Consider the following 26,832-nt stretch of genomic DNA (forward strand, 5'->3'; position numbering starts at 1 on the left):
TTTGTTTTGTTTTTGCTGTGCTGGGGATTGAACCCAGGACCTCCTTGTGCATGCCAAGCAAGTAAGCACTCTATCATTGAGTTATCTCCCAGCTCAATAGTACAGTTCTTAATAGCAGCGTTTCATGTACTATAAACTGAACTGTTATCATTGAAACACCTCTGTAAATATATAATGAAAAAATGAGCCATCTTTGGCTGTACCTGCATGATAGTTAGTTAGCTGTCACAATGTGCCCCAATTCTAGCATACCTATCCAGCTAGCACTGACCTGTGCAGGGAGCTTGCCGGCGCTCGCTGGCTTGCTGGTTGACCAGGCAAGGGTGTGTGCAGAACCACAGGCCACTCGATTAACCTTCTTACCCTGAAGGGCAGCTACCAATCGTGGTCTCTGAATAGCATTTGTTGTTCCATCTCCTAGCTGCCCCTCATCATTGTCACCCCATGTGTAAACTTCACCTAAAAAAGTAAATGTAATGAACTTAGGTTGCAGGAGCAGTGAGTGCACAATTCCAGTGTCCTCCCATCACAACAGCAGTACTTACTACCCTTCTGTTTTGTCTTAATGCTCACCTCTCTAAGCACCAGCTTCTCGATGTGAACACACAGTGATCAATCATGTAGCTAAAGAGGTTAAGGACCCTTCCCAGGACTCTCTACGACACCTGTCAGCCAAAACTCTAGTCTGGTCTGGTTTATTAGCTCTCTGGACCAGATATGTACAGCAGCATTTCTCCACAGAACAAGTAAGATGAACCTTAGGGAAATGTTCCTAACAACCTAGACAGCTCCTGAATGCTAGACAGATGAAGAAAAGTCAATCTGTAAGATGAACAAAATCCATATGTTCTAAAGACATGTATCCTTCCCTAGTTATTCATAATCTAGGCATAGGCTTCATCATTCATAAAATTCATTTTATTTTCTGGGTCCATACTGGACCTAAACTGTGAAGTACCATCATAAAAAAGATTGGTCTAAATGAAAGGTCATACACTGAGCAGACCAGATATGAGGCTTTTGCTCTCTGGCAACATCAAATGCAGTCTCCTCAGGGTCGATCATTCAGCCACTAGGTATCACTTTCTCAAATAAGATGTCTGTGTGATAAAGAGAAATATGCTATGTCTTGCCTCTTCCTGTTATAAATTCAGAATTCAGTTATAAAGTCAGAGGGTGAGTGACTGACCATGGTCCTCAGAAGGCATCTCTGCAAAGGTCCACACAGGTAAGCGAGGCACTGAGGGTGAGGAAAGGAAGCCTCCCTACTGGGATAACCCATTGCATCTACCGTGTGTCTGTGTGGCAGCCTATGACAAAGCAAGAACCCACAGAGGGGAGGACAAAAAGAATTGTAGGGTAACCAAGAGTGACTAAACTATTATAGAAATGATACAAGGATCCGGGTTTATCTCTAAAAGAGAAAGAAGTTATGTGTGTGGAAAGCAAACAAGCCAGAAGTAACCCTGTGGTGCTGAATGAAACTAGGGTGCATGTGTAAATGCAGCCTTCAACCACAGACACAAAGTGCGAGGATGTGTGCCTTTAATAGACATGTTTCCTAGCTCCAATCAATAAGGTGACCTAGACAGCATGGATCCCTATTTCAATGATCATAATCATCATCTGAATCTTTTACATGTTATTCTCTAAACAAACAAGAGTTCCTAAGGAAACAGCCAAGTGAAGGCTCAGAAACATGAAAGATGGAGTGGGACCATCTTTTATCCCAAGAAGCATTTATTAGTAATGAGGCTTATAAGAAGATACAAACTAGCCAAACAGGACATAATTTGAACATCAATATAACTAAGAGATTTAGTGGAATCCAAGTTTATCACTAAAAGAGAAAGGAGTTGTAAATGTAGACAGAGAAAAGGCCAGAATAAAAGATGTCTATCTGGTACTGAACTATGTCAGGAAGCCATGGGTCCCACACAGACACAACTAAATGATTCAACTCTCAGTACCACCCAGGACAAATGATAACAAATAAATAAGCTAAGAAAATACTGGATGAGAAAAGGGACATTCAAGTAGATTTTTTATTTTTTTCATACAAATACTTAGTAAATACAAAACATATCCACAGAGGGAAATCGCGGCAGACATAGACTTAAGCAAGTAGTTGGTGGTGGTAACACGAGTGATGGGACAAAACAAAAACTCCTGAGAGTTACTTGAAAGGAAGACTTAAGAACAAAGGCAGAAAGCCTTTAATCCCAGCACTCGGGAGGCAGAGGCAGGCGGATTTCTAAGTTCGAGGCCAGCCTGGTCTACAAAGTGAGTTCCAGGACAGTCAAGGCTACACAGAGAAATCCTGTCTTGAAAAAAAACAAAAGCAAAAACAAAAAAACAAAACAAAAGAACAAAATCAGAGAGCCAGTTTCCACATTCCCAGACCCTGTCTTTTTGTATGTAGAAGTCTGAATTTTTTTTCTCCAGACCCCAAAACCCTCTACCCACCCCATTCTGGGCTCTGGTACTCAGTGTGTCCAATATCTAGGCATACTAGGCCTGGTATCTCAGCATCACAGGCATCCTGGTTCTACAGCACCCATGTTGAGCTTCCTGCAGATGTCAGCCCCCTTGGTCCCCTCAAGCCTTCTCAGAGTCAAAGACGCCTAAGTCCTAACCTGAAGAACTCCTGGATCCAAAATGTCCAGCCTTCCTGGATCCCAAAAATCTAACCCAGGGCTCTCAACACCCATCTTTTGGGAATCCAGCACTATAACGAAAAATAAAGGAACTTCAGCACCCAGAACAACACTCCAGCCTCCAAGAGCCTGAGGACACACAACTCCAAGGCCCCTCCAAAGTTTCTTCCTCAGTTTTTTAGGCTCTCAAGGAACTTCCTGATTGCAGCTCAGCTTAACTGCTGATCACACAAAGGTTGACTCCAAGTGGGTAGTGGCTGTGGATGCTACTACAAATGGGTGGCCCAGCACTAAGCTCGACAGGACCACAGTACATTAGCAGGTGGTTGCAGTAGTTCCCAGGACCAGGTACAGCACTGCATTCAAAGCCCAACTGCTAGTGCTGCTCAAAGTGGTGCTGGTGGTCTTGGTAGCAGATGGTGCTGAAGCACTGTGGACAACCATCTATCTCCTCACCCCCAGTGTGCACTTGCTTGACCACTTTCACTATCCTCTACCTTCTCCAGAGAGCTACTGCTGTGCCTAGTTTGCAGCCTGATTGGAGGTGTCACTAGCCTGGACATGAGAGCCCTTGGGTGCATGGGTACTGCTCTTTTTCTGTACGTACTCAGAGTGTGCTTGTCTCTGGTACTGGTGCTGGGCACCTTTACCACCATCAAAGGCTGGGTTGAAGACACCAGGAGGTGCTAGATTCCTTCCTAGATCTTGTGAGGAATATTTCCTCCTCCAATCTGGTGTTTGCTGCATTCCACTCTTAAGCTACCTCATCTGTACACAGAGACAGAGATCAATATCTATAGTACAGCAAGCTGCCACCTGTACACGAAGAGAGATCAAGGCAGCCAGTTTCCAGCTGGGACACGAGGTAGAGCATAAACATTTTGGACTTGGTACTGTTTGCCAACATCTTCGGTGTAGCCCTGAAGAAGCTGGGGCCTGATGGCAAACTGCTCATTCCTTTCTTCAAGCTTTCAATGATGCCACCATGTGGTAGGCTCCCATGGACATTTTGTCCCTTGTGGCCAGCAAGATTGTGGAGAAATACATTTGGCAACACTTCATGAGCCTCAGTGTTCTAAACTGCCTGCTGGGCCACACCATCCACAAGTATGATGGCTACAGACTACAGTAAGAATCTTCACTGGGATGGACAATGTTCACCTGGCACAACCCAAGCCCCAGACCCCAGAGGAAACCAGCTATCAGCACAGACCACAGTATACAAACAGTTCAGGCACACAGAGCCCCACTCAGCATCTGAGGAAGAAAAGAGGCCTGTCAGGATAGAGTTCCCAGATACCAAGGACTGACCCACAGGATGCCTGTCTGAGGACAGTATCTCAGGCCTTTCTGCAAAGCCATACAACACAACATATTCATGAGGGTAACATAGAAGACTGACGATGAGGGAAATCAAACCCTGCCCTCAGTCTCTAGAACTACAATTCAAATTATGTGAGATAAACTTAGAGTTACAGGCCTCAGCTCTGTAACGTCAGGCTTGAACCTACCATCCTCTGTGCAACACACACAGTGCAGGGAGCCAGTGGCAATAGCAATGACTTTCTTCCCCTGCAGTCCTTGAACCTGCCGAGGTCTTCGAACATGGTCATCAGATCCATGGCCCAGCCGGTGATAATCACCTTTTCCCCTGCATTAAAGGAAAACACACAACTTACTGAGCTACAGTCACCTGTCTTCCACCCTGCTACCCTCCATGCAGCTACTCGAGTGGTATAAGCGCTACACTCCAGCACCCAAATCACAGCCTGTCACAGAAGTTAACAAGAAGGCAATTAAAATCGTTTCAATGGTTTTAGGGGCTGGAGAGATGGCTCAACAATCAAGAGAACCTGCTGTTCTTCAAGTAGACCCAGTTGACATGATAAATCACTATCATGGCTAAATTAAGATCCAAGGGGACATAATGGCTTTTCTGGCATCTATGGGCACCAGGCATGCAAATAGTACACAGACATACATGCAGGCAAAGTGCCCAAACAAAATTACACCTTTAAATATGGTATTCGTGGGATTACACAGTCTGACATACCATGTATAAACAGCTCCAGACTTGGTAAGAGCGACAGAAAACTGAGATCCACATTCCACTTTAACTACTCCAAGGCCAGTGAGAGAATCAATCTAGAAAGGAAAAAGGCTCAATCAGGCAGACTTCATCAAGGTCACTGCTGACTGTTGCAATCACATTGAGTCTTAACCAAATCTAGTAAAAACTCTGAAAATCTGTACTCACATAGAATATTTAATACAATATTAACATCTAATCTAATCAAAGTTAGCTTCAGTAAGGAAGCAGAAACATGCTAGATACAGTAAGGACTAGGACATGTTACCAGGTGAAGTCTAAAGTCTTCTCTCCTGGGAATGACACCATAGTACCAGTGTCCAATAATAAGCTCTGTCCTTTTCCTCACAGACCCCGAGACTCACAAGGAAGCAGTTAAAGACAGCAGGGGAGATATGGGCAGGGGCACTGGGGTCCTGAACCTCTGATCAGGTCAACATAATTAACACACCCTCAGTTGGCAATCCTATGACCTGCTATGACCCCACAGACACCCAGTGTCTGCCCTCTACATCCCATGTCCAGGATCCTGTCAGGCCTCACTTTCTGGTCATTGCTTCTCCTCCAAACTCCAGCAAACTTTGCTTCGTGTGGTATCTGTGTATGCTTTCCTACTTAATTACCCATATTTAATTTTATAATTAACTAAAACCTCATTCTCTTAACTAGTCTGTCTGGATCTCTCGCCCTGTCGCAGTGCCATCAGTAACACCATCCTCCAGAGTTTTTCATGTTCAACATCTTAATATTCAAATGTGTGTCCAATCATTTTCCCTCATAAAAATAGAAATCCTGAACAACTTATAATGAGGTTACAATATACCTGTACTAGAAAATGGAAAGGACTACAGGAGGTGACAGAAATGGGTGCCACCCTGAGATAAATACTGAGCATTCTGTGTGAGTGAAGCAGTGGATTTTCATTTAATTTTTTTTTTTTCTTTTAGAGTCTCATATAGTTAAGCTGTGAATTTACAACCTGGAGTACTGTGATTATGGCATGTACTCACTGTGAATTTTCACTTTAAAAACTCAAACTGACTTAGACTAAAAGAGTCATTCTGGAATCAATAGCAATTGCAATGAGAAGCACAGCTCTAAAACAAAAGCTATGTAGTTGGACCTAGGTCCCTCGTATGAAGGGCCTCTGGTATGAACCACTTGGTCTGACTCTGCCCCAGGATGCCTGTGTCCCAAGACTCTCTGTTCCACATCTGTACAGTAAGAAAGACACTGAGCATATACAAGTCCTAGTCTTCTTTCATAGTACCATAATCACATACTGTGGGGCACAGAGAAAAATTATCTAGTACCCTGATCTAATATGATCTAGACTCATTGCTCCTCTCAATCTCTATAGCCACTTACCAAAGACAGTCAGATCACCTGACAGCTTTAAGAAATTACTGAGTGACCCTCAGCACAGGTAGACCCTTAACCCTAATAACTTGGCAACACATAGCCTCTTCTTTTTGCTTGAGATCCATCATATCAACTAAATGCAAGCTCTAGTCTATATCCTACATTAGATGTCCTCTATTTATCACTGTAAACTGAAGTAAGTGGGACCCATGTTAGTTCGGCATGTCAAGCAGATATACACACTAGACAAAACCACAGGCTCTTTGAAACGCATCTGGATTACATGCCGTTCCTAAGTCAACACAAACAGCACCTAAGGTATCCAAATGGCGCCTCTGGTCACTTTTTACTCCAGTGCACCCCCTGCAATGAACAGAATGCTCCTAAGAAGTACACTGAAGGAAAAGAAACCGGAGATCTGGGACGCATAAATCGAAAATACCTTCATGGGCACTTTGCAACCATCACTGCCTCCTCTGCCGAGCTTGCCATAGTCTCCATCTCCCCAGGACCAGACAGTATCGTCATCAGTGAGGCACAGTGTCTGGGCATCACCACTGCCACACGCAATGTCTATGACACGATGGCCCTGTAGTGCTTCCACCTTCAGGAAAAATAAATGCAGGGTTCAGCTGACAGTAACTAATGATCACTAAAAAAAGGCTTAATAATAATAGTGTTACTACTTTATGAATGCTTAAGACTTTACAAAAAAAAGTTTAATAATTATTTAAGGTAGAAATGCATTCCTCTCTATATGAACAATATAAATTTATATTTATATGAAAATGTAAATCTGAACTGTAGAAAGCAGGCATCAGAGTTGCAGTGAGTCAACTGTGACCACCATGAAGACTGATCATTCAATCCTTTACAAGGAGTGTGCATGTACCAAAACAATTTATTTCCATCAATAAAAAAACATACTTATAAATGGTAAACCTATGACTACTAGATTGTAACACCAGAGACAAACTGCCCCTATCCCATGTCAACACTACAGCATGAGCAGACACTTGAGCCTGGGCCTGGGCATTTAAACCCAGTACCTTCTCACCAGTTTTGGCTTTAACTGGTCCTCACTGTCACTGTGCCCCAGGCGGCCATATCGGCCTTTGCCCCATGTGTAGAGGTCTCCAGCTGCTGTGACACAGGCACTATGGGCTCCACCAGCAGCAACATCAACTACTTCAATTCCTCTCAGGGATTCAATCACACGAGGGCGGTCACAGGGACTGTAAAAAAAAATACAACAGATATTACTAAAATATTCTTATTCTTACATATTTTAAACTTTAAACATTTGTTTAAATTTAAACATTTGTGTTACTTATTTATTCAGCATGTGCCTCTAAATGTTCTCTCAGTTAAGTGATTATAAAGTCAATAAAAAAAATCACTTAATGATTCTGAAATCAAAATTTAATGATTTCTATCTATCTATCTATCTATCTACCTACCTACCTTTACACAGGGTAGCTGAAAGCCAGAGTAGGCTTTCACAGTTTCAAACCAGACCCATGATATGTTTTTACAAGGCCTATGAGCCAGTGAATATTTTGTTTGCAAATAGATAGATAGGTGTGAGAGTGTGTGTGTGTGTGTGTGTGTGTGTGTGTGTGTGTGTTGCCTGGCTCTTACTCGGTCTGCTCAACATACTATATGTCTATCTGTTCTTTCTATATTGACTCAATTTCTAGTGTGGACCCAATATTAAGAATTCTGGCATAAATGCCATTTGATCATATAGTACTATTCTTTTGTAACTATTGGATTTGATTTCTTAAGATTTTAAGAATTATTTTGAGTCTTGTTTTGATAAAGGTAAAGTCTTTTAAAAAAATAATGAGTTGGGGTATAAGGCTAGCTTGGTGGTTGAAAATTTGTTCAACATCCTAAAGGCCTCCAAACAAAAAGAACAAACAAACAAACAAAAATCCAAAATGGGTTTAGTGATACACACCTGCAATGTCAGGAGGCTAGGCAGGAAGATCATAGGTTTGAGGCCAGCCCAAGTAATTTTAAATAGCAAAATCCTGACTCCCAAAACAAAAAGATATCAGGGAGACTTCTCCTTTCTCTTGAAGGTTTTGAAAAATTAGGTTACATTACATCAGAAATCACCAGCCATTTGGTTTGTGAAATGTATTTTCAAAAACTTAGTTTTTGAGTCTGTGGAATGTTGGGTTTTTGTTTTTGCGTTTGTCCAATTCTTCTAAAAAGTCATCTTTGTTGCTTTAGAGCTGTTTATTAAACTGTGATTTCTGCTGATTGAAACAGGGCCCAGCATGCAGTCCTCAAGTGCCAAGAGTAACCCACATGGCAGCCTGGCTAACATGGGACCTCTATCCTGCCTCAGCCAAGTACCTTGATTACAGAAAAACACAATCACACTAGATTGCTACTTCTAGGTTTTTTTGTTTTCTCTTTTCTGTGGCAGATGTTTTGTTGTTTTAATTTTAAAGATCTATTTTATTTTGGTGGTCCTAGAGAGCACCAGGCCTGAGGTAAGAAAGCTGGGAAGGTGGACTTAACCACTAAGCTACATCCCCAGCTTTACTTTGTGATCTTTTGATACCTGCCAATTATGCACGAAAATACTTCATCTCCAAAATTCCTGTGAACTGAAATCTCTTCACCATCAGTCTTGATAGAAGTTTTGCTAACTGTATTTACCTCCAAGAACCAGTCTTCCTCTCTATTTTCCTACTTTGTTCTTTCTGGCTTTCTGTATTAAGGATTCTGACCCTTTTTTCTGTTGAGTACTCTGTCCTTCCTCCAACAGGAATTCCTATATTATAGTGTATACATCCTGAAGTTACGGTTTTGTACCAGTTTTGCTACTGTCTTTAAAAGACACACTTCACATTATAAGTTTCCTTCAAAGTACTGCTTTTGCTAGATTTCACACGTTAGTAAATCAATTTCACGTTCGTTCTGTTTAAAATTATTTAGCATTTGATTTTTCACTCATTCTTTGATCTATCAGTTTTTCTGATGTTTTAATTGCTTTTCTACCTCTTGGCTAAGATTGAGTATAGAAATGTATTACTTGCTTTCCAAGTATTAGGGGATGATTTTCAGATTTGCTATTGATTTCCAATTTAATGTCCTTGTAGACAAGAAAATAAGCTTTGTATGAACTTAAATCCTTTTGCTATGTAAAATCTGCTATTTGGCATAGTCTACATTTACATTTGAAGGTGTTCCATGTACACATGAAAGGATTAGTATTTTGTCACAGTATTCTCAAAATGTTAATTAGGTCATTTGTAGTTACCCAATTTTTAAAGTATTTCATACTTTTTTATCTACTACTAAAGGAAGATACTGATAACCATGGCCATGGGGATTTGTCTCATTTATCCTTGCAGTTATAGCAGTTCTTACAAGTATGCCCGTGAAAGGCCCTCAGAGGCAAGTTTTGGATTCCCTGGAACTGGAATTACAATGGTTGTGAGGCACTGTGTGAATGCTAGGGATTAAACCTGGCTTTGATCTCTGCAAGAGCAGCCAGTAGTTTTAAGGGCTGAGCCATCCCTCTAGCTCCATAGTTGGAGCATATTAGTCTCATCAGTGTCTACTAAGCTTACTATTTGCTCTGTGTCCTTAATGACCTGAAGAAGTACTTCATCATGAAGAAACACTTTAGTCCCTGTCAATATTCTTTTCTGTGAAAAAATACTGTATACAATATTAATATAAATATTGTGCATTGGTTTGTTTGGGACTAGTATTAGCATAGTACACATTTTTCCATCATTTTGACTTTGGTTTATTTTGAGTGTGTACAGTGATCATGGGCATGTGTGGGTATGGAGACCAAAGGACAATCTTAGTTGATCCTCAGAGGACATCACCTTTTTTGTGAGGCAGCATCTTTCACTGACTTGAAACTTGTCCAGTTTGCTGGGCTGACTGGGCCACTGAGCGCCTTAGGGTTCTGACTGTCTCTGCCTCCTGAGTTAGACATGTATGCCACCATGCCTTTTTTTTTTTTTTTTTTTAAATTACGGGATCAGGGAGTCAAGCTCAGGTCCCCAAGTCAAAACAGACTAAGCCATCTCCCCAGACCAGAGTCTGACTTCTGAGTGTTAAATCATTACACCTGATATAAACATACTAGGTTTAAGATCTCACCTTGCTGTTTGTTTTCTAGATGACTGTGTTTTCTGATGTCACACCTACTGCACTACTTTATTATAGTTTCTTACTCCTTTAAATATGCCTTTAATATGACCCGTCCCAACTTCTTTTGAAATTCTACTGTCAGTATAGCTTGGTGCTATCTTTATATTCCTCCTCATGTTTCTTTTGCTTGGGATTCTTTAAGTTACTGCACCTATGAGTTTATAGCTGTCAATTTGGAGTTTCAGGTATTTTTAAAATCTCTCCTTGTCCTCCTTTAAATGTTTTAACTACGAATACATTAAATATGGTATTGTCCCATAGTTCACTAGTGCTCTGTGAGCTGTACATTCCTTTATTCCCTTGGCCTTTTCACTCTGGATATTTTCTATGGTTATGTCTTCCATTTCTCTGGTCTTTTTTTCTACAACATCTATTCAGGCATTAATTCCATAAAATTCATTTTTCCTTTCTGTGAACATATTCTTCATCGTTAAGATTTTGATTTAAATAAATTTTAGGCTCTATTTAACATGCTCAAGCTTTTACTTGTTTATTAACAACATGGTATGTGGTTAAAATAAAAACATTCTATCACTGTGTCATTTCTGAACCAGTTTTGACTGACTAGTTTTTCTCCTCATATAGGTGTATCTCTTGTTCTTCTGCATACATGCAATTTTTGAGTGGCTACAGATTCATTATAAAGTTTACCTTGATAAGGGTTTATTTATAGTCACAAAAATGATGGAACTTAAAAAAATGATGGAATTTTGAGCTCTATTATTTAGAAAAATGGTTTCATTTTTTAAGTTTTGGAAAAGGAATCATACTAGTAGTATATGGTTCATTGTTTCTCCTGTTAATGGGCACTTATATATTTATTGGTATGAGTGTTTTGCTTGCATGTAAGTGGACAGTATGTGTGCAGTACTCACAAAGGTCATAACATCCTGGAATTGGAATTACAAATGGTAATCTAAGTCATCTCTCTAATTTTTTGTTATTCCTTTCTGTATGAGGTTTCCGGGAGCTCTCTCTCTCTTCTCTGTGAGCACCAAGGAAGTTTCTTTCAATCATTTGGTGTGGTTTCTTAGGCTTTATATATGACTGCCTTACTGGGTTCCACGGTCTCTGGGGTCTCTTTGTCCATACAGCTCTCTCCTCTATGGTGCTCCGCAGAGTCTACCTCTTTTGACCTCCTTAGATTTCCAGTTCTCTCCTCTCTAAACTACAGGATTTTGTCACTGACTGCCAGGGTCTCACCTTCCTACTAATGACTTGGGAACTGTCTCATGATATACTGGAGAAACTTTCTGAACTAGCCTTGTTTGTTTCCTGCTTCTCAGGAAATTCTATATTGCTATCTGATATTCAGTGTATTTTGTGGCGTTTTTTAGTTAACTCTAAGATACATTTCCATTTCTACTTTGGGTAGTAGGTGCAATAAATTTTTTAAAAAACAACTGAGTGTGGTTCCTTTGTTTGAAGAATGGTACCTTCTCTATTATTCATCCCATCTGTTCTATACTCATAGTTTTGGTTCCATGTAATAATACCCAAAATGCCAATGTGATTCACTGGACAGGAACAAGGTGTTCAAAAGGATGCTTAGTAGCCGGGCGTGGTGGCGCACGCCTTTAATCCCAGCACTCGGGAGGCAGAGGCAGGCGGATTTCTGAGTTCGAGGCCAGCCTGGTCTACAAAGTGAGTTCCAGGACAGCTAGAGCTATACAGAGAAACCCTGTCTCGAAAAAACCAAAAAAAAAAAAAAAAAAAAAAAGGATGCTTAGTATTCATAAAATCTGAAGTAAAAACCTCAAGACTTAATGTTTCCCTCCTAGTACAGGAGTCCTATGGGTAAGCCCACATACAGTGACATGTGAACCAATTTCTGACAAATAAGTCATGAACATTCCTGATCTGAGCAGGTTATTGCACATGTGCTAAAATACAAAGACCAATACAGTGTGTCAGCATTAAAGCAAACCAAAGAGATTGAAACTGGTATTTTCACACAATACCTTCTGTTGCCATGTCCCAACTTCCCATCTTCTGCCTCACCCCAAGAGTAAACTTCGCCTTCTGAAGAGAGAGCAAGGCAATGCTTTCCTCCTGAGTTCACAGCAACTTTCTTAATGAACACATGCTGAATGGACTCCAGTAACGTTGGAGTAGACACTGACTCTGTCCCTCCAATTCCCAGTCTTCCACCGGCACCATAGCCAGTAGCATAGAGCTAAGATGAGAAAACAGAAATACTCCTGTATTTAGTAGTTACCGCAAAGAATAAGCATTCAATACATTTTACACCACAGAGAAAATTTTAACTTAAAGACCCAAATCACAGGAAATTTTAAGATGTTATATACTGTTTTGGTTTGGAGAAGTGTTTTCCAAATATCTATGTGTAAAAACTTTGGTTCCTAGGGTAGTGCTACTGAGAGAGTGAGATTTTTGAGACGTGAGGCCTTTTAGAAGAAAATCCTATGAGTTACTGGTGGCACAACCAGAAAGACATAACTGGAGGACTGTGTTCCCTTCCCCCAACCAGTCCTATACCCTGATTTTCAATTATAAGGATACAGCTCCCTTCCTCTTATCCAAAAGGAAAAAAATATATAAGCATGCAAACTGAAAAGGAATAAAAATTCCCTTATAGATTGTGGCTATCTACAGATATCCATGAGCTGCATTACAAAAAAATAAGACTGACAGACATTAAGTGTTTTAACTTTTAAAAGTAATACAGCTAATGGATGCAATGTACTTCAAAATCAAAAAATAAAGTAGTTAAAATATATCTAAATATTATACAGAAATGGCGCTACCATAATCATTCTTCAGATAGTACTTTAATAAAGTCCTTACACATACAAGAATCAAAAAAAGCTTGTCTCAACTTTTTCACCCCTAATGAAGCATATCTCTGTCTCTGTCTCTCTCTGTCTCTCTGTCTCTCACACACACACACACACACACACACACACACACACAAACACACACACACACACACACACACACACAAGCTGTACCCTTACCTTCCCATCAGCTGTCACAGCAAATAGTGTCTGCTCTCCTCCAATTAACTGCACAGGTCTGAGAGTTGCAAGTGCTTCACATGGAGTGGGAACTTTTACTTTTGCACCTTCAATTCCTCCAAGCTGTCCCCTGTGATTATGCCCCCACCCATAAATGGTTCCACTACCACCAGCAGAAAGAGTCCAGTCATCTGGTCGCCTATAGTAAACATTAAAAGAAGATTTGATGTAAAAGAGCTTTGTGTAAAAACACTTATGTACAGCACTGTCTCTTAGTTCCGAAATAATACCTGTTCATCCACTGCACAAGTTGCTCATCTTGCTCTCTTTTAAAGATGCTGTGGCTTTCATGGAGAACATCCATACTTTCACTGTCTGCCATTAATTCACGAATCTTCTTAGCAACCTATGGAACAATATTATGAAATAATGAGTCAAACAAATAAGTTGGATGTGGTGATTCACACTTGCAATCCTAGCAAGGACAGCCTGGGCTACAGATCAGCCCAAGATACAATGTGAGACCTGACTTACTCTTTTTCCTTACAAAAGAATAAAATCAGTTACAGTAAGAAGAAAGGGGAATCTTTAAATGGTAATATGAAGTTACGCTAACATCAACATCATGATTTTATACTTAGTACAAAAAATCAGTTTTATCATGTCAACTTTTAGATGGTAAAAAAAGAAAAGTCTATACCATATCATTATATCTTGGTTCTTTGCAAAAAATTAATGTTAATTGAAATTTACATGTTATAGTACCTGTTTTTATCTATAAGCTTCTTTATGGTATTGCTTAGCAAAACTATGTCTTTATACATTGGCATCTTTTTCATCATACAGCTCAAAAGCAACTCCAAAAATTAATTAATTAACACACACACACATACACACACATTACCTCATCAAGAAACAGACGAGGCAATGGTGTTCTTTTGTCCAGGGCCACAGCAACACGGGAGGCCATGCAGTATCTTCGGAACCAAGCCCATTTATGGGTCTCTGCACAGCAAGGGAGTGTGTCTAATTCCAGGTCACAAGCAAGAGCTACTAGCACCTGCAGTCAGCAAAAAATTGGAAACACGGGGAGTCTTAGAAACAAAGCTAATATTTGAGAGAAGGCCACTGGCTACCATCCTGAGCTATGAGGACCCTTGTTCCCAAGCTCCTCACTTTCTCAGAGTGAGTTTCTAGGAAGACAGCAGCTTCAGAAGACACAGACTCAGACCAACAACAGTGAGGGCATCCACATCATACAATAACTAAGAACATCTGTGTATTTCAAAGCATGCTTTATATATAGGCTTTGATCACATAACCACTTTCTGAGACATACTTCATACAGCCCTTCAGTGATACTAAGGTCTGCTCCCAAACAGGTCTATGACACAACACCCTACCATAACAGCTCTCAGTGGCTCTCCTACCCAAAGAGCTATATAGGACCACTTTAAGTATAAGTAAAATACTACCTTAAAGAATGGACTATGGAGCAGCTGTTTGCCACCTCTTACAATAGGATCTTCATACTCAAACTGCCTCTGCAAAGCTTCTGGAAGGCCTTTCACCAAAGCAGCAAGCGCACTGCCTGTAAAACTCTTAAAAACAGCAAAACAATATTGAATTTCAGAAATTCAGAATGCAGGTGAGCCTCAGGTTTTTTTATTGCTATAAGTAAAGGATTTTATATTCCCTAAAAAAAGGAAACGAGAATTTAAATTCTCAACTTGGGAAAGGGTGTGTCTATAGCGCAAAGAAAGTATCAACTTTTCAGAAGGTTTGGTCTTAGTTTTAGTTAGCCCCTCCCAGGGAACTTCCCTCTTTGGCGTACAAATCCAGCTCATCTCCTGTGGTTACAAATAACTGGAATGGAATGTTCTCATCACAACACAATAAAAGGGATATGACCAATCAGGCTTGTAAAATCTAACACAGACCTATATTCACAGGGGTCAATACACAGACTTTAAAAATTAGCCCAGCCTGAACTTTGCATATTCAGCAGCATGGAGAAAAAAAAGGTCTAGATGTGACAAAGCTGCCTGACAGGTAGGCAGAATTCCCAATTCTCCAGGCTGGTTTAGAGGTTTTAATGATTATAGCAGCACATTTATCCTGAAAGGGTCATAGGGCTAGAAACCCTAATGCTTCATACCAAAGCTCTGGATTCCCCATCATTTTCTCCCAGCAGCCTGTTTATGTTAATTGACTGCCCAAATTCTGTGGTGAGCAGTCTCCTCAGTCTCTGAAGAGCCCACATTCTGTGGCTGGCAGCTGAAACAACACACAGGCAAAGTTTAGAATCTGGACTACCTTTGTCAAGTTAGGTATACAGACAGGATGACCATGGACGTCCCACTAACCTAGGGCGCTCAGCTGAGCACACGCAGCCAGAGAAGCAGCAAGGCGAGGGACGATGCTTCTGTTGGAGGTGAGATTAAGTCGGAAGTCCAAGAGACAGGTCACCAGGTCCATGGATGGACATGAGAGGACACAGCGATCCGAGAGGAGGTCCTTAGGGCCTGTGGAGAAGTCCTGCAAATGTCCCTATGTGATATGGTGGGGACTACCTCCTATGGACAAACTCACAACTCAACTCCCACTGGAACACAGAGTAAGGGAAGAACACAGCGCTGCTAAGTCCTAGAAGTCAAACTTTTTGCTATTTTGTTGCTTGTTTTCCTGTACTGAGGATTGAACATAGGGCTTGTGCATGCTTTGCAAGCATTCTACCAGTGAGCAACTGTTTCCAACCCCGAGCCATACTCTTCAAACTGACATTTAGCTGTGAACCAAAAGCATTAAGAACCACAACCAGCACCAACTCCTAAGAGGTGAGGATGGGGCTAAGTACCTTGACAACTGGAAAGCTTAGCTAGCTCTCTGTCTGATCCTCTCCCCAGGTAGGAACTCTGTTTTTTCCCATAGCAGAAGACAATCCTTAAATCACACAATGGGAAGTTTGCACTTCCTTGGGTGATAATCACAGCCCTCTTACCTGCAGCTGGCATGATGGGATAAACTGTGAAGCGCCAGCCCCACCCGTTCACAGACCCATCACTGATGAACTTCCACTTCAGCTCATCTCCAGGGATGCGAAGCTCACTCGACCAGTCAGACCATTCTCGACCTAGCGGAGAAAAGTACACACTGGAATTAAAATGACTCCACCATCTTACCAACAAGACTCCCTAGATGCAAAGCACAGCTGTTCACACCACTTCAGAAGGTCAGCAGGCTCCTTCAGCCCAAGACCTCTCAAGCTTACATTCACAGCGGGTTGAAAATATTCTACCTTTCCACAGATTTCTATTCAACCTCTGATCGCGTACTGGAGAACCTGAAAGCACACACATACACACTTCCCCAAAAGAAGCTACTACCAAATGGGGAAATGATTATGTACACAACTGGGATGCACTGTGACAACTGCAGAGAGAGCAGGCCCACACCAAGGTAGGTTCTCAGAATGCTTCTGAGTATGGCAGGTAGTTAGCCAATGGCAGAAAGATCTAAAATTCCCACCAGGGGCATTTGTAAACAATTCAGCATGACCAAGACAGGCTGTACTCAAGGAAGCAATGGAACAACCTGGTCACACCCAAGGATCTGTGGAGCTGCATAACAGTCTCTTAAAAGAGCAGGAGAGACGGAGCAACTTAATGATGTAGAAGCATGAGGCAACAGCATACACGCAGCCTGCTGGACTTCCATCTCAAAGCAGTGAGACCAGCACAAATACTACTACTACTAGAACTCTTTTGACAGACATTTATCAAAATGCCATGGACATCATCACTGTACCACATTAGAGCAAGGACTTATGTGACACCATGCAACACAGTCATGCTGCTTACTACATACACTATGAGTGGTTAAGACAAAGACCACATGCAGCCCACAAAACCACATCCATTTACATACTTAGTCTTCCACAGGGAAAATTCCTCAGCCTTTATAAAAGAAGATGTAGCTTAGTGGTAGAATGTTTGTCTAGCATGCACACAGACCCTGGGTTCAATACTCAGCACAGGGAGGTGTGTATGTGTGTGGGAGGGCGAGTAACATATACACACATACATACATACACACATTCATGCATGCACGTACACACTCACACACCTTCCCCTCCCCCACTAAAAAGATCTGAAAACACACACATACATGCATATCCATGCATTAACAACTCTACAATGTTCAAAGTTTTAAACAAGTTTATTAGACCACTCTTCCTGACCTCATGGAGCGCGGCAGAGTACACAAAACCACACACTGTGCCTCCCATCCACTGCACATTCTGTCCACCCTCCAGACACAGCACTCCATGAGCCAAACCCTTACTGTCAGCCAGGCCAGAATTCCTTTAAGCTCTGTAGTATGCCAACAATACTATGTAGGTCCCAGTACTCTCACACACCTATGGTTCTCCAACTGCCGGGACATCTCTCACGCCAGACACTCAATAACCCTCTCTGATAGTGGTATGAAGCACACATCACACAGATCACATCTTATTCTAAGTACTGGGAAGAGGGAAACAAAACCTACTGTTTCACAACTCATTACCTTGCTATACCTTCCTTAAAGTTCCCATGGAATGAAGCACCAGTATCCTGTCTTATGCTAACAACTCCTTTTATGGAGCACGAGTGAGGAGGACTGTCCCTACTTGCCCTCCCTTCTTCACCTGACCGCACCGACACAATCCTGTTGACACCATCCATGACAGTGAGAGGATCGTGGCGCCTCTCTGTGGAGCACTGCCGGTCAAACTCCACCCTGAGTCCTTCTGCACCTAGAGTATAAGCAAGCAGAAAACACAGTGGAAACTCCAGAGAGCAAGTGGAAGTCACCGTTCAGCAAAGCAGGAAGAGTGAGACCAGAACTGCATGTAGGAGCTGGGGAAGAACCAGCACCAAAATCACAGCCTGAGGTTGGCCATCTTGCCCAGCTCTAGCCCCCAACGGAAGGCTCTGCCCATGGACTAAAAGGCCAGAGAACCACCCCACGGGACTGAGCTGTTCTGTTCTCTCACCTCCACAACACCTTCCATGCTGCAATTCTATCACCTGACTAACCATATTATGATGCCTTGAAGACAGTGCTAAGGGTGACCTTGAATGGCCCCCTAAGACTGTGTCATGGTTTGAATATACTTGGCCCAGGAGTGGCACTATTTGGAGGTGTGGCTTTGTTGGAGTAGGTGTGGCCTTGTTGGAGTAGGTATATGAGGGTGTGGCTGCCTGGAAGCCAGTCTTCTCCTAGCAGCCTTCAGATAAAGATGTAGTTCTCTCAGCATCTCCTGCACCATGCCTCCTGGACACTGCAGTGCTCTCGCCTTGATGATAATGGACTGAATTTCTGAATCTGTAAGGCAGCCCCAATTAAATGTTGTCCTTATAAGAGTTGCCTTGGTCATGGTGTCTCTTCACAGCAGTAAAACCCCAAGACAGACTGTAAGTTACAATGTTGGTCACCCATTTGGTACTATGAGAGGTGGGCAGGGCCTGAAGTTATTAGGAGTGTGCCCATGGAAAGGACTGGGAGACTGTGGCTCCTTCCTGTCTCTTTGCTTCTTGGCTGTGAGGTGAATGATTTGTGCTATACTCCCACGTATTCCCACAACATGCTGCTTTGTGCAAATGACGTGCTGCAACCTCCCTAACTGCAAGGCAGAACAAACCCCTACATTTTATAAGCTACCTTAAGTATTTTGTTATAATGATGGAAAGGTGACTAACACAATCGTGTTGTATGAACTTTTGATTTACAGCCAAATCTGATATAAACTGTGGGTTGACATTATAACTTGGGACAGACTTGTGAGACTGCCCCCTTTGGGTATTCTAGTAGTGGCAGAACTTAGCTGAATTGCTGGACACCCAGCTGGTATTTACTGAGAATTGCTTAGTGTAGATTCTCACATATTTGGTATCCAAAGTCTTTTAAGAACAATCAGGAGAGACCCTTGAAAAGGAATGGGACCCAAAGGAGAGAATGTGACTGGCCTTGTGCAGGACTTTAGATTACACTCACAGTCACAGAGACACACTGTGCAGTTCTTCATGGAGGACTGACAGCTCTGACTAATTTTTAGAGACATATGTGAATGTTGTGTGAGGGGACATAAGAAGTGAGTGGGAGGAAAACAAATTATACTGGACTGGCTCAGAAGGCCTGGACTTACTAAGAAATTAGTAAATTTGGAACATATATTTGATTAGTAGATGGGTATGAAGTTGGGAAACAGAAGAGGAAGACAATCACATGATTTTTATTTAAGATCCAGGTAGAAATACTTCCTGTTCAATTTTTATTGCATGTATGTGAGCATTATTTGTATGCATGTGTAGTTACTTGTCTGTATAGAGGACAAAGCAGATGCTGGTCTTCAGGCACTGTCTACTATGGTTTCCCTGGCCTATACCTCATCAACTCAGCTCGGCTGGTTGGCCAATGAATCCCTAAGATCCATCTGCCTCTGTCCCCACTGGCAAGAGCCCAGTGGGCCCACTTTTTCCATGGGCTGGGGACTGAATTTAGGCCCTCATGGTGACACTGCCAGCACTTTACTTTGCCAGCTGCCACTTTAGTTTTTAAGTTTCCTTTTCAGGTTTTTTGTTTGTCTGTTCTGCTGGTTTTGGTTGGGTTTTGTTGTTGTTGCTGTTTGTTTGTTTTTGAGACAGGGTCTCACTATGTAGCTCTAGATGTCCTTAAACTCACTATATAGACCAGGCTGGCCTCAAATTCACAGAAATCTACATGTCTCTGCCTCCTGAGTGCTGGAATTAAAAGCATGCACTACTATACCCCAGCTGGTTTTTGTGGTTTTGAGACAAAGTCTCACTTTGTAGTCCTGCCTGCCTGGAACTCACAAGATTCATAGGCCTGCCTCTGCCTCCTCAGTGCTGGGATTAATGGCTTGTGCTACCACGAACATCACTGTTTTTAAAATTCATCATGAAAGTGCAACATATTAAAATTAAAACTAGACAAAAAAAATAATACTTTTGCAAGCCCTACCTCATTCTGAAAGTTCAATACTATGTTCTACACATTTAAAATGAACAAAATAAAGTATTAAAAATTACTATTAGAAAAAAAACAAAGTTTGGAGTCATACCCCAATAGATAATGAACACTGGCCAGAAAGGTTCCACGTAGCACTATGACTGCCACCATCACCTCAAAACAATAGACAGAAAGACACAAGACAAAAAGGAGCAACAGATAAAAATTAGAAAACCGAAATATATAAGTGTTAAAATTCACAAACAACTTACAATTTAAAAAAAAGTCCAAAATGAAGACGTAAACCAGAAAAAGATGATTCAAAATATACAACAGAGTCCCAAGGAAGGAAATAGCCAGCACTGAACCCAAGACACCCAACACAGAGATATCACAATGCCCTGAAAAGAGAACTAAGTTAGGGGGAGAGCATCATAAACTGATTCAAGAAAATGCTCTGAGAGAACGCTGGGAGGTAAAAGTACACCCTGTATCTGTAAATAGTACCTAGAGTGACTAAAGTAAACATAATCTAATACAATTTTTTACTGCAGAAAAGCAGAATAACTTAAAAAAGGAAACAATAGCTTGCTCACTCACACAACTACAGATGAGTAAGTGATCCAAGAGCTTAACAGCAGCAAGGCAACCTTTCAAGTTTAAATGGCACACCTCTAGAGGACAAGACTGACCTAGGAGCTACAGAGGAGTTCACTGCATGCTCAGACAGAAGGCTGAGGAAAGAACATTTAATGCAGTAGAACCTAAAAGAAGCTGTTATAACTAAAGCTACTGCAGTGGATAAAAGAGTTCAGACAAAGACTAGCAAGATATGAAGAAGGAAGAGATTCTGACACGTTTTGTTTCTAGAAACTGACTGTCAGTAACAGATATCCCAATCTGTTCAGGATCTAACATGAAAAAAGAGATGCAGATCTGATGGAACAAGAGTAGTAAACACTGTGCATTTTATAGTTGCGGGCCATAAGAAAGTCAGACATTGTATTCGTCTATCAATCAAGCTCATTTCTGTCACTGAAGATGTTTAGAAATAGTGGCAACACAGTGGCAACAAGTCTCTTAGCACCAAGGTGTGATCTTGAAATCATGGCAATTCTAGGCAGAAGGCAAACACACAAGACAACCCTAGAATTCTGTGCCACTGCAGACTGCATGGGAGCTACCAACAAACCACCAGAACCTTTGTAAGCCATGTTGTCAACGAGTTCTTAATGACATAAACACACAAATACTACACAGGCACTTTGGAAAAGTGACAGGGGAAGGAATGATTCATTCCCCTAAAACACAGTAAACATAAGGAAAGAATCAAGCCTGCATCCTGCCTCTTTCATGTAGACACTATCCCTAGGTAGTCATCTTAAAAGGTGGGAGACAATTTCTTTTTTAGTATTCTAATTAAAAAAAAAAACCATTCAATTAAAACAATACTACTTGTCAACCCGCTACCCCCAATGAATCAATAATCTTGGTGCTGAGCAGCAACAACAGCTAACATTTTAAGGAACAATGTGTAGACAGTAGGTACTTTACTGAGGTGGCAGAAATCAACAGTCTGCCAAGTGGATGAAACAAGGGCACTCTGAATCAGAAGGACCAGGCTGAGGAACACGCTGAATTGTGGGCATGTACAAAAGTAGATCTGGTTCAAGTCCAGCCTCTTGACTGTCTCAACAGATAAACTACGTAAGAGGGGGATGGGAGGAGGAAACTAAAAATGTACAATTGAGGAACAGAGGCTGCCAAATTGTACGTCAGAGGTGCTCAACATCAGGATAATTTTACTTCACAGAATGTAGGGGCCACTTCCAAAAAGTTGGTCAGCTGACTTTAGACCTAGGTCTTAGAGAAGGCACATTGACCTGATAATTGAATCATTAATTTTTTATTTGGTATATGTTCCAGTTAGGTCCAGCTATCAACTTAACAAAGCCTAAAGTCACTAAAGGGAATTCCAATTGAGGGTCAGATTGTCCTGATTGCTGACTGATGTGAGAGGCCAAGCTCACTGTGGACAGCACCATCCAAGATGCAGATATGTAAGAACAGTATTAGTGTAGAAGAAGCCTGATACTTTACAACTGTTATCATGCATCATCATTCACACAAAAGTCAGTGATTGTGTGTAACTATCCACTCAGCTTTTATCTGTGCAGAATGCCAGGGCCAGGAAGCAGGAGTGGGTGGGTTGGGGAACAGGGCGGGGGGAAGAGATGGGGGGCTTTTGGGATAACATTTGAAATGCAAATGAAGAAAATATCTAATAAAAAATGCCTTAGAAAAGAAAAGAAAAGAAAAGAAAAGGCCTAGAAATAGCACAGTAGCCAGCTAGTGGAGCTAGTAGAAAGCTAGTGGAGCACAAGCAAGTGAGCAAATCCACTCTATGGTTTCTCCCTTAGTTCTTCATCGAATTTCCACCCCAACTTCCCTCAATATGGATTGAGACATGGAGGTAAAGTCAAATAAACCCTTTCCTTTCAAGCTGCTTTTGGTATTGACTGATTGGTGTTTACCACAGCAGCAGAAAGCAAACTAATACAGTGTAGCTCTGTGTTGCATTGTATTTTACAAACATTTTGGAAGAGGATCTAAAATAATCCTATTCTCTTATTTTTCATGAATAGGAAATGACTATTCCCATGGAAGTGGCTACAAAACAGCCCTTCTACAGACAGTGGACCTTGCAGCCCTTCCCAGGGCTGGTCCACATACCTGGTATCTTCACTGTACCACTGGTGGAGGTGTCGTCTGTATAGGGATGGCTACTCTCTACCACCACAGGCTGGGAGGAAAGACGGCCACTCTGTGAGTCTGTGGCCACATCTTCTAACTCAGTGACACAGAGCTCCAACAACATGTCTGCCACCTAGAAAGGAATAGAAACATGAGTGAATGCCACCCCTGGGTCATTCATGCCCTACCCATGCTCAACCAGCTCTGTGCTTTTCTACAGGGAAAGGGCTGCAGAGTGAAGGACTTGGAGGAAAAAAACAGAACAAACCACAACCAATACCCGGTGGGTTACCCCCCAGCTAAGGGGCTGGGGAAATGACTCAATAGTATGTAAGTATGTGGACCTGACTTTAGATCACCAGAGCCCATGTAAAAAGCCAGGTGTATAGCAATGCACACCTGCATTCCTAGTGCCTAGGAAGAAAAGACAGGCGGGTAGTTTCCTATCTTTCCAATCTATCACTGAGCTCCAGGCTGAGTAAGAGGTAGTGTCTCAAAACACACAAATGGAAAACAAATCAAGGAAGACACCTGACCTTGACTTCTGGCCTCAACACAAGCAAGTGTGTATGTGTGTCCATAAACAGATATACAAACACACACACACACACACACACACACACACACGAGAAAGAAAGGAAGAAAGAAATGAAAGAAGGAAGGAAACTGAGTTAAGAAACAAAGGTTTTATTTTAGACCTGGTTTTCTTACACATAAAATCAAGGCACAGTAAAGGTACTATGAGAATTAAAACTATCCACAGGAAAGCATTTGGAAGGAGCCTCATAAAAAACACAGTTAAGGCCAATTCATAAACTGAAACACCAGTGATAATAACAGTCTCATCTACACCTAGACAAGATTACTTCTTGGTGAGAAAAGTAAGTCTAGGGGACAAAAATATCATGAGAAAGAGCAAAAATTTGATAATAATGACCAAGATTCTAGAAAGCATGGGGAGTCAAGTTGGGTCAAAGGGCAGGAACCAGGAACAACCAAACCATTCAGGCCCATCTATGGCAGAGGGAGTATCTTAACACAGGCGCCAACATGGTTGAGCCAGATAGATGGCTCAGTTTACAAAAGTACTTGCCATGTAAGCCTGACAAACTGAGTTTGATACCTGGAGTCCATGCAAAAATAGAAAACAAGAAATTACTCTACAAACTGCTCTATGACTTCCACACATATACATGTCATGCTACCTTTCACACACTAATAATAAATAAAATTTAAAAATTAAAAAGACATGAATATGAGCAATATTTTCAGTCCCTAAATTTAACATACAAACAAAAATCCCACTTTCTGTTTTTTAGGATTATTCTCCTCTATTTCCCTCATGTTTAGATTACAACTTAGTTTATTAAAGTTACATTACTGACAAAGTGATATCACTGCCACATAGGCACAGTTATATAAATTAATTTACGAATCCCAAATATTACATAAGGATAAGACATCAAGTATCCATCTCACCTCTGCAAGGACAATTTAAAGATGATTGCAACTGTTAGCCTGAGCAACTGAGTTAAATTCCTAGGACCCATGTAATGAAAGTAGAGAATTAATTTCTGCAGACTGCCCTCTAATCTTCACATGTGTTCCACAACACACACATAATAAATAAAATACATTTTCATATACATTGTAATAAAAAACTTTTAAAGAAATCATTTCAAATAAAACAAGACTGTAAATAAATCCAAACGCATGTAAGAATTTAGAGTAGGATAAATAGTTTTCAAGTCACTGGATGAATTATTTCACAAATATTGCTGGAGCCACTGCTTTGCCACATATTAAAAAAATTAAGCTGAACCACTCAATATTTTATTCTTTATATTAGGATAAAATGCAGATGGCTGAAAGTGTAAACATAATAGATGAAATCATATAGATGCTCAGGAGAAAAATCAGGAAAATTTCTTGAAAACAATGGAATGAAGTGTTATTATTATTATTATTAATGTCATATATTTTTAGCATATTGTCAGAAGATAGACGTGAAAAATATTGGCAGATTTGTCTACCTAAAAATGAGAATTCTTGCATGGCAAAGCAATATTGGCCAAATATCTAAAAACAAACTACAGGCAAATGTATACAGAAGGACTTATTTGTTCAGTAAAAATAAGATATACAGGGTTGGCAAGGCAGGATTTGTCACCAAGTCTAATGACCTGAGTTCAATCCCTGTAACTATATGGACTATATGGTAGGAGAAAGAAAACAGTTCCTACAAAGTGTACATACACACACACACACACAGAGAGAGAGAGAGAGAGAGAGAGAGAGACAGACAGACAGACAGACAGACAGACAGACAGACACAGAGACAGAGACAGAGACAGAGACCCCAAACATAAGCTAAAAAGCATAATAAAATAATGGTTTGTTTTTAAGGAACGAGAGCTAGTGAGATGTGTCAGTGGTTAGGAGCACTCACTACTCTTGTAGGAAACCTAAGTTTAGTTCCTACCGCTTACATGGTGGCTTAGAGCCATCTGTAACTCCAATTCAAGCGGATCCAAAACCCTCTTCTGGTCTCCTCAGATACCATGTGTGAACATGCTATGCATATGTACTCAGGCAAACACTTACAAGAAACAAATCTTTTTTAAAGAAAAGATAAACCAGTCCTAGATGGATAAAAGAAACTACGGGGAGAACTGGGATACACTTTGTTTTAAAGAACAGCTTCTAAACCTCTGTCCATGGAGCAGTCTAGGATGAGACCATGTGTGAAGAACAGTGGCTCTTGCAGAGAAAGCTGGCCCCAGGTAGTGTGCCTTCCCCATCACTCACCTGTGGGTAGGCAGTGCCCATGCCGGACAGCACAGCAGAAAGCACTTCCCTGCCCCTGTCTCCAGCCCTGCTGCACACTGACAGCTTGAGCAGCTCCACCACCACCCGGGTGTCATCAGGGATCAGCAGACTGGTGAACTCATCCAAGGACTGGGGTTCTGGGCCTGATGTTTTATTTTGGCTTTCAACATCCTAAATGAATTGACAATCAACAGTTAAAACAGAGAATGAAGTATGGGGAGATAAAAGTCCTAGAGCCCAAAGGACATATTAGGAATGGGGAAAGAACATTAAAAATCAGACTAAGACATGATTGATCCCAATATCTAGCATCCACCAAGGAAAAATGCCTTGCTATTATGCCCAGGCAGGCAGCACACCATGTGAGTGAGAAGGACGTCATGCCATGTGAAGCCTACCCTACTCATCAGATTTCATATACAACTTTCATCTGGATCTCTAACATATCATTCACACCATCAACCTTCCTCAGGTTCCTTGGAAAATAATGTTTTAACCTTTTTAGATAACATTTATAATTGTTTTCACTCCTTTACTACTAGGGAGTAGAAAAGGCCTGAGTGAATATGTGCTGTGGACATGAGCACAGCCACTGCAAGCCTCAGACCCATGGGAAAGTAGCAAAATATCACCCCCAGCAAAGTGAGGCTCAGAGGGCTTCCCTTCTGGCCCAAGCTGGTGTGTGTGCAGACAATGTCCACCATAGCTTTTTTCTCTGGGATGTTTAAGGCCTGCAGACTGCTCCCCTATAGAGATTGCTCCTGCTGAGGTTGGCTAAGTCTACACTGTCCCCCTGATCCAGCTGTATGCAATAACTCCTCCTCCTTGTTCAGCTGTGGGCAGTTACCCCTCCTCCTTATTCAATTCTGTAAAATAAATATAGAGCTTCCAGGATGCGGTGGCTCCTCCATGGAGAGGGCAGTCCACTCAGTCCCAGCTTTCTGTGTTTCTGTGTATC

General features: G+C 41.4%; 1 protein-coding gene across 4 annotated transcripts in view; it reads right to left on the minus strand.

Annotated features, from left to right (window-relative positions):
- Herc2 (HECT and RLD domain containing E3 ubiquitin protein ligase 2) overlaps nucleotides 1-26,832 on the minus strand; it is a 172,473-nt gene that overhangs the window by 11,832 nt on the left and 133,809 nt on the right. For 3 of the 4 annotated variants that reach the window (XM_029479792.2, XM_029479793.2, XM_021166289.3), the window contains exons 69-84: nucleotides 25,854-26,045; nucleotides 23,025-23,178; nucleotides 17,968-18,075; nucleotides 16,279-16,410; nucleotides 15,644-15,802; nucleotides 15,436-15,554; nucleotides 14,753-14,878; nucleotides 14,182-14,337; nucleotides 13,568-13,683; nucleotides 13,278-13,476; nucleotides 12,261-12,475; nucleotides 7,166-7,343; nucleotides 6,551-6,712; nucleotides 4,711-4,802; nucleotides 4,169-4,308; nucleotides 272-459 (exon numbers count right to left, since the gene is read on the minus strand). In XM_029479792.2, the coding sequence (XP_029335652.1) occupies nucleotides 272-459; nucleotides 4,169-4,308; nucleotides 4,711-4,802; nucleotides 6,551-6,712; nucleotides 7,166-7,343; nucleotides 12,261-12,475; nucleotides 13,278-13,476; nucleotides 13,568-13,683; nucleotides 14,182-14,337; nucleotides 14,753-14,878; nucleotides 15,436-15,554; nucleotides 15,644-15,802; nucleotides 16,279-16,410; nucleotides 17,968-18,075; nucleotides 23,025-23,178; nucleotides 25,854-26,045 (2,436 nt within the window). The remainder of the gene's footprint in view (nucleotides 1-271; nucleotides 460-4,168; nucleotides 4,309-4,710; nucleotides 4,803-6,550; nucleotides 6,713-7,165; nucleotides 7,344-12,260; nucleotides 12,476-13,277; nucleotides 13,477-13,567; nucleotides 13,684-14,181; nucleotides 14,338-14,752; nucleotides 14,879-15,435; nucleotides 15,555-15,643; nucleotides 15,803-16,278; nucleotides 16,411-17,967; nucleotides 18,076-23,024; nucleotides 23,179-25,853; nucleotides 26,046-26,832) is intronic. The other variant, XM_029479794.2, reaches the window with a different exon arrangement.

Source organism: Mus caroli, unplaced genomic scaffold (assembly GCF_978045245.1).
Source record: "Mus caroli unplaced genomic scaffold, Mus_caroli_1 scaffold_8, whole genome shotgun sequence".
Lineage (NCBI taxonomy): Eukaryota > Metazoa > Chordata > Mammalia > Rodentia > Muridae > Mus > Mus caroli.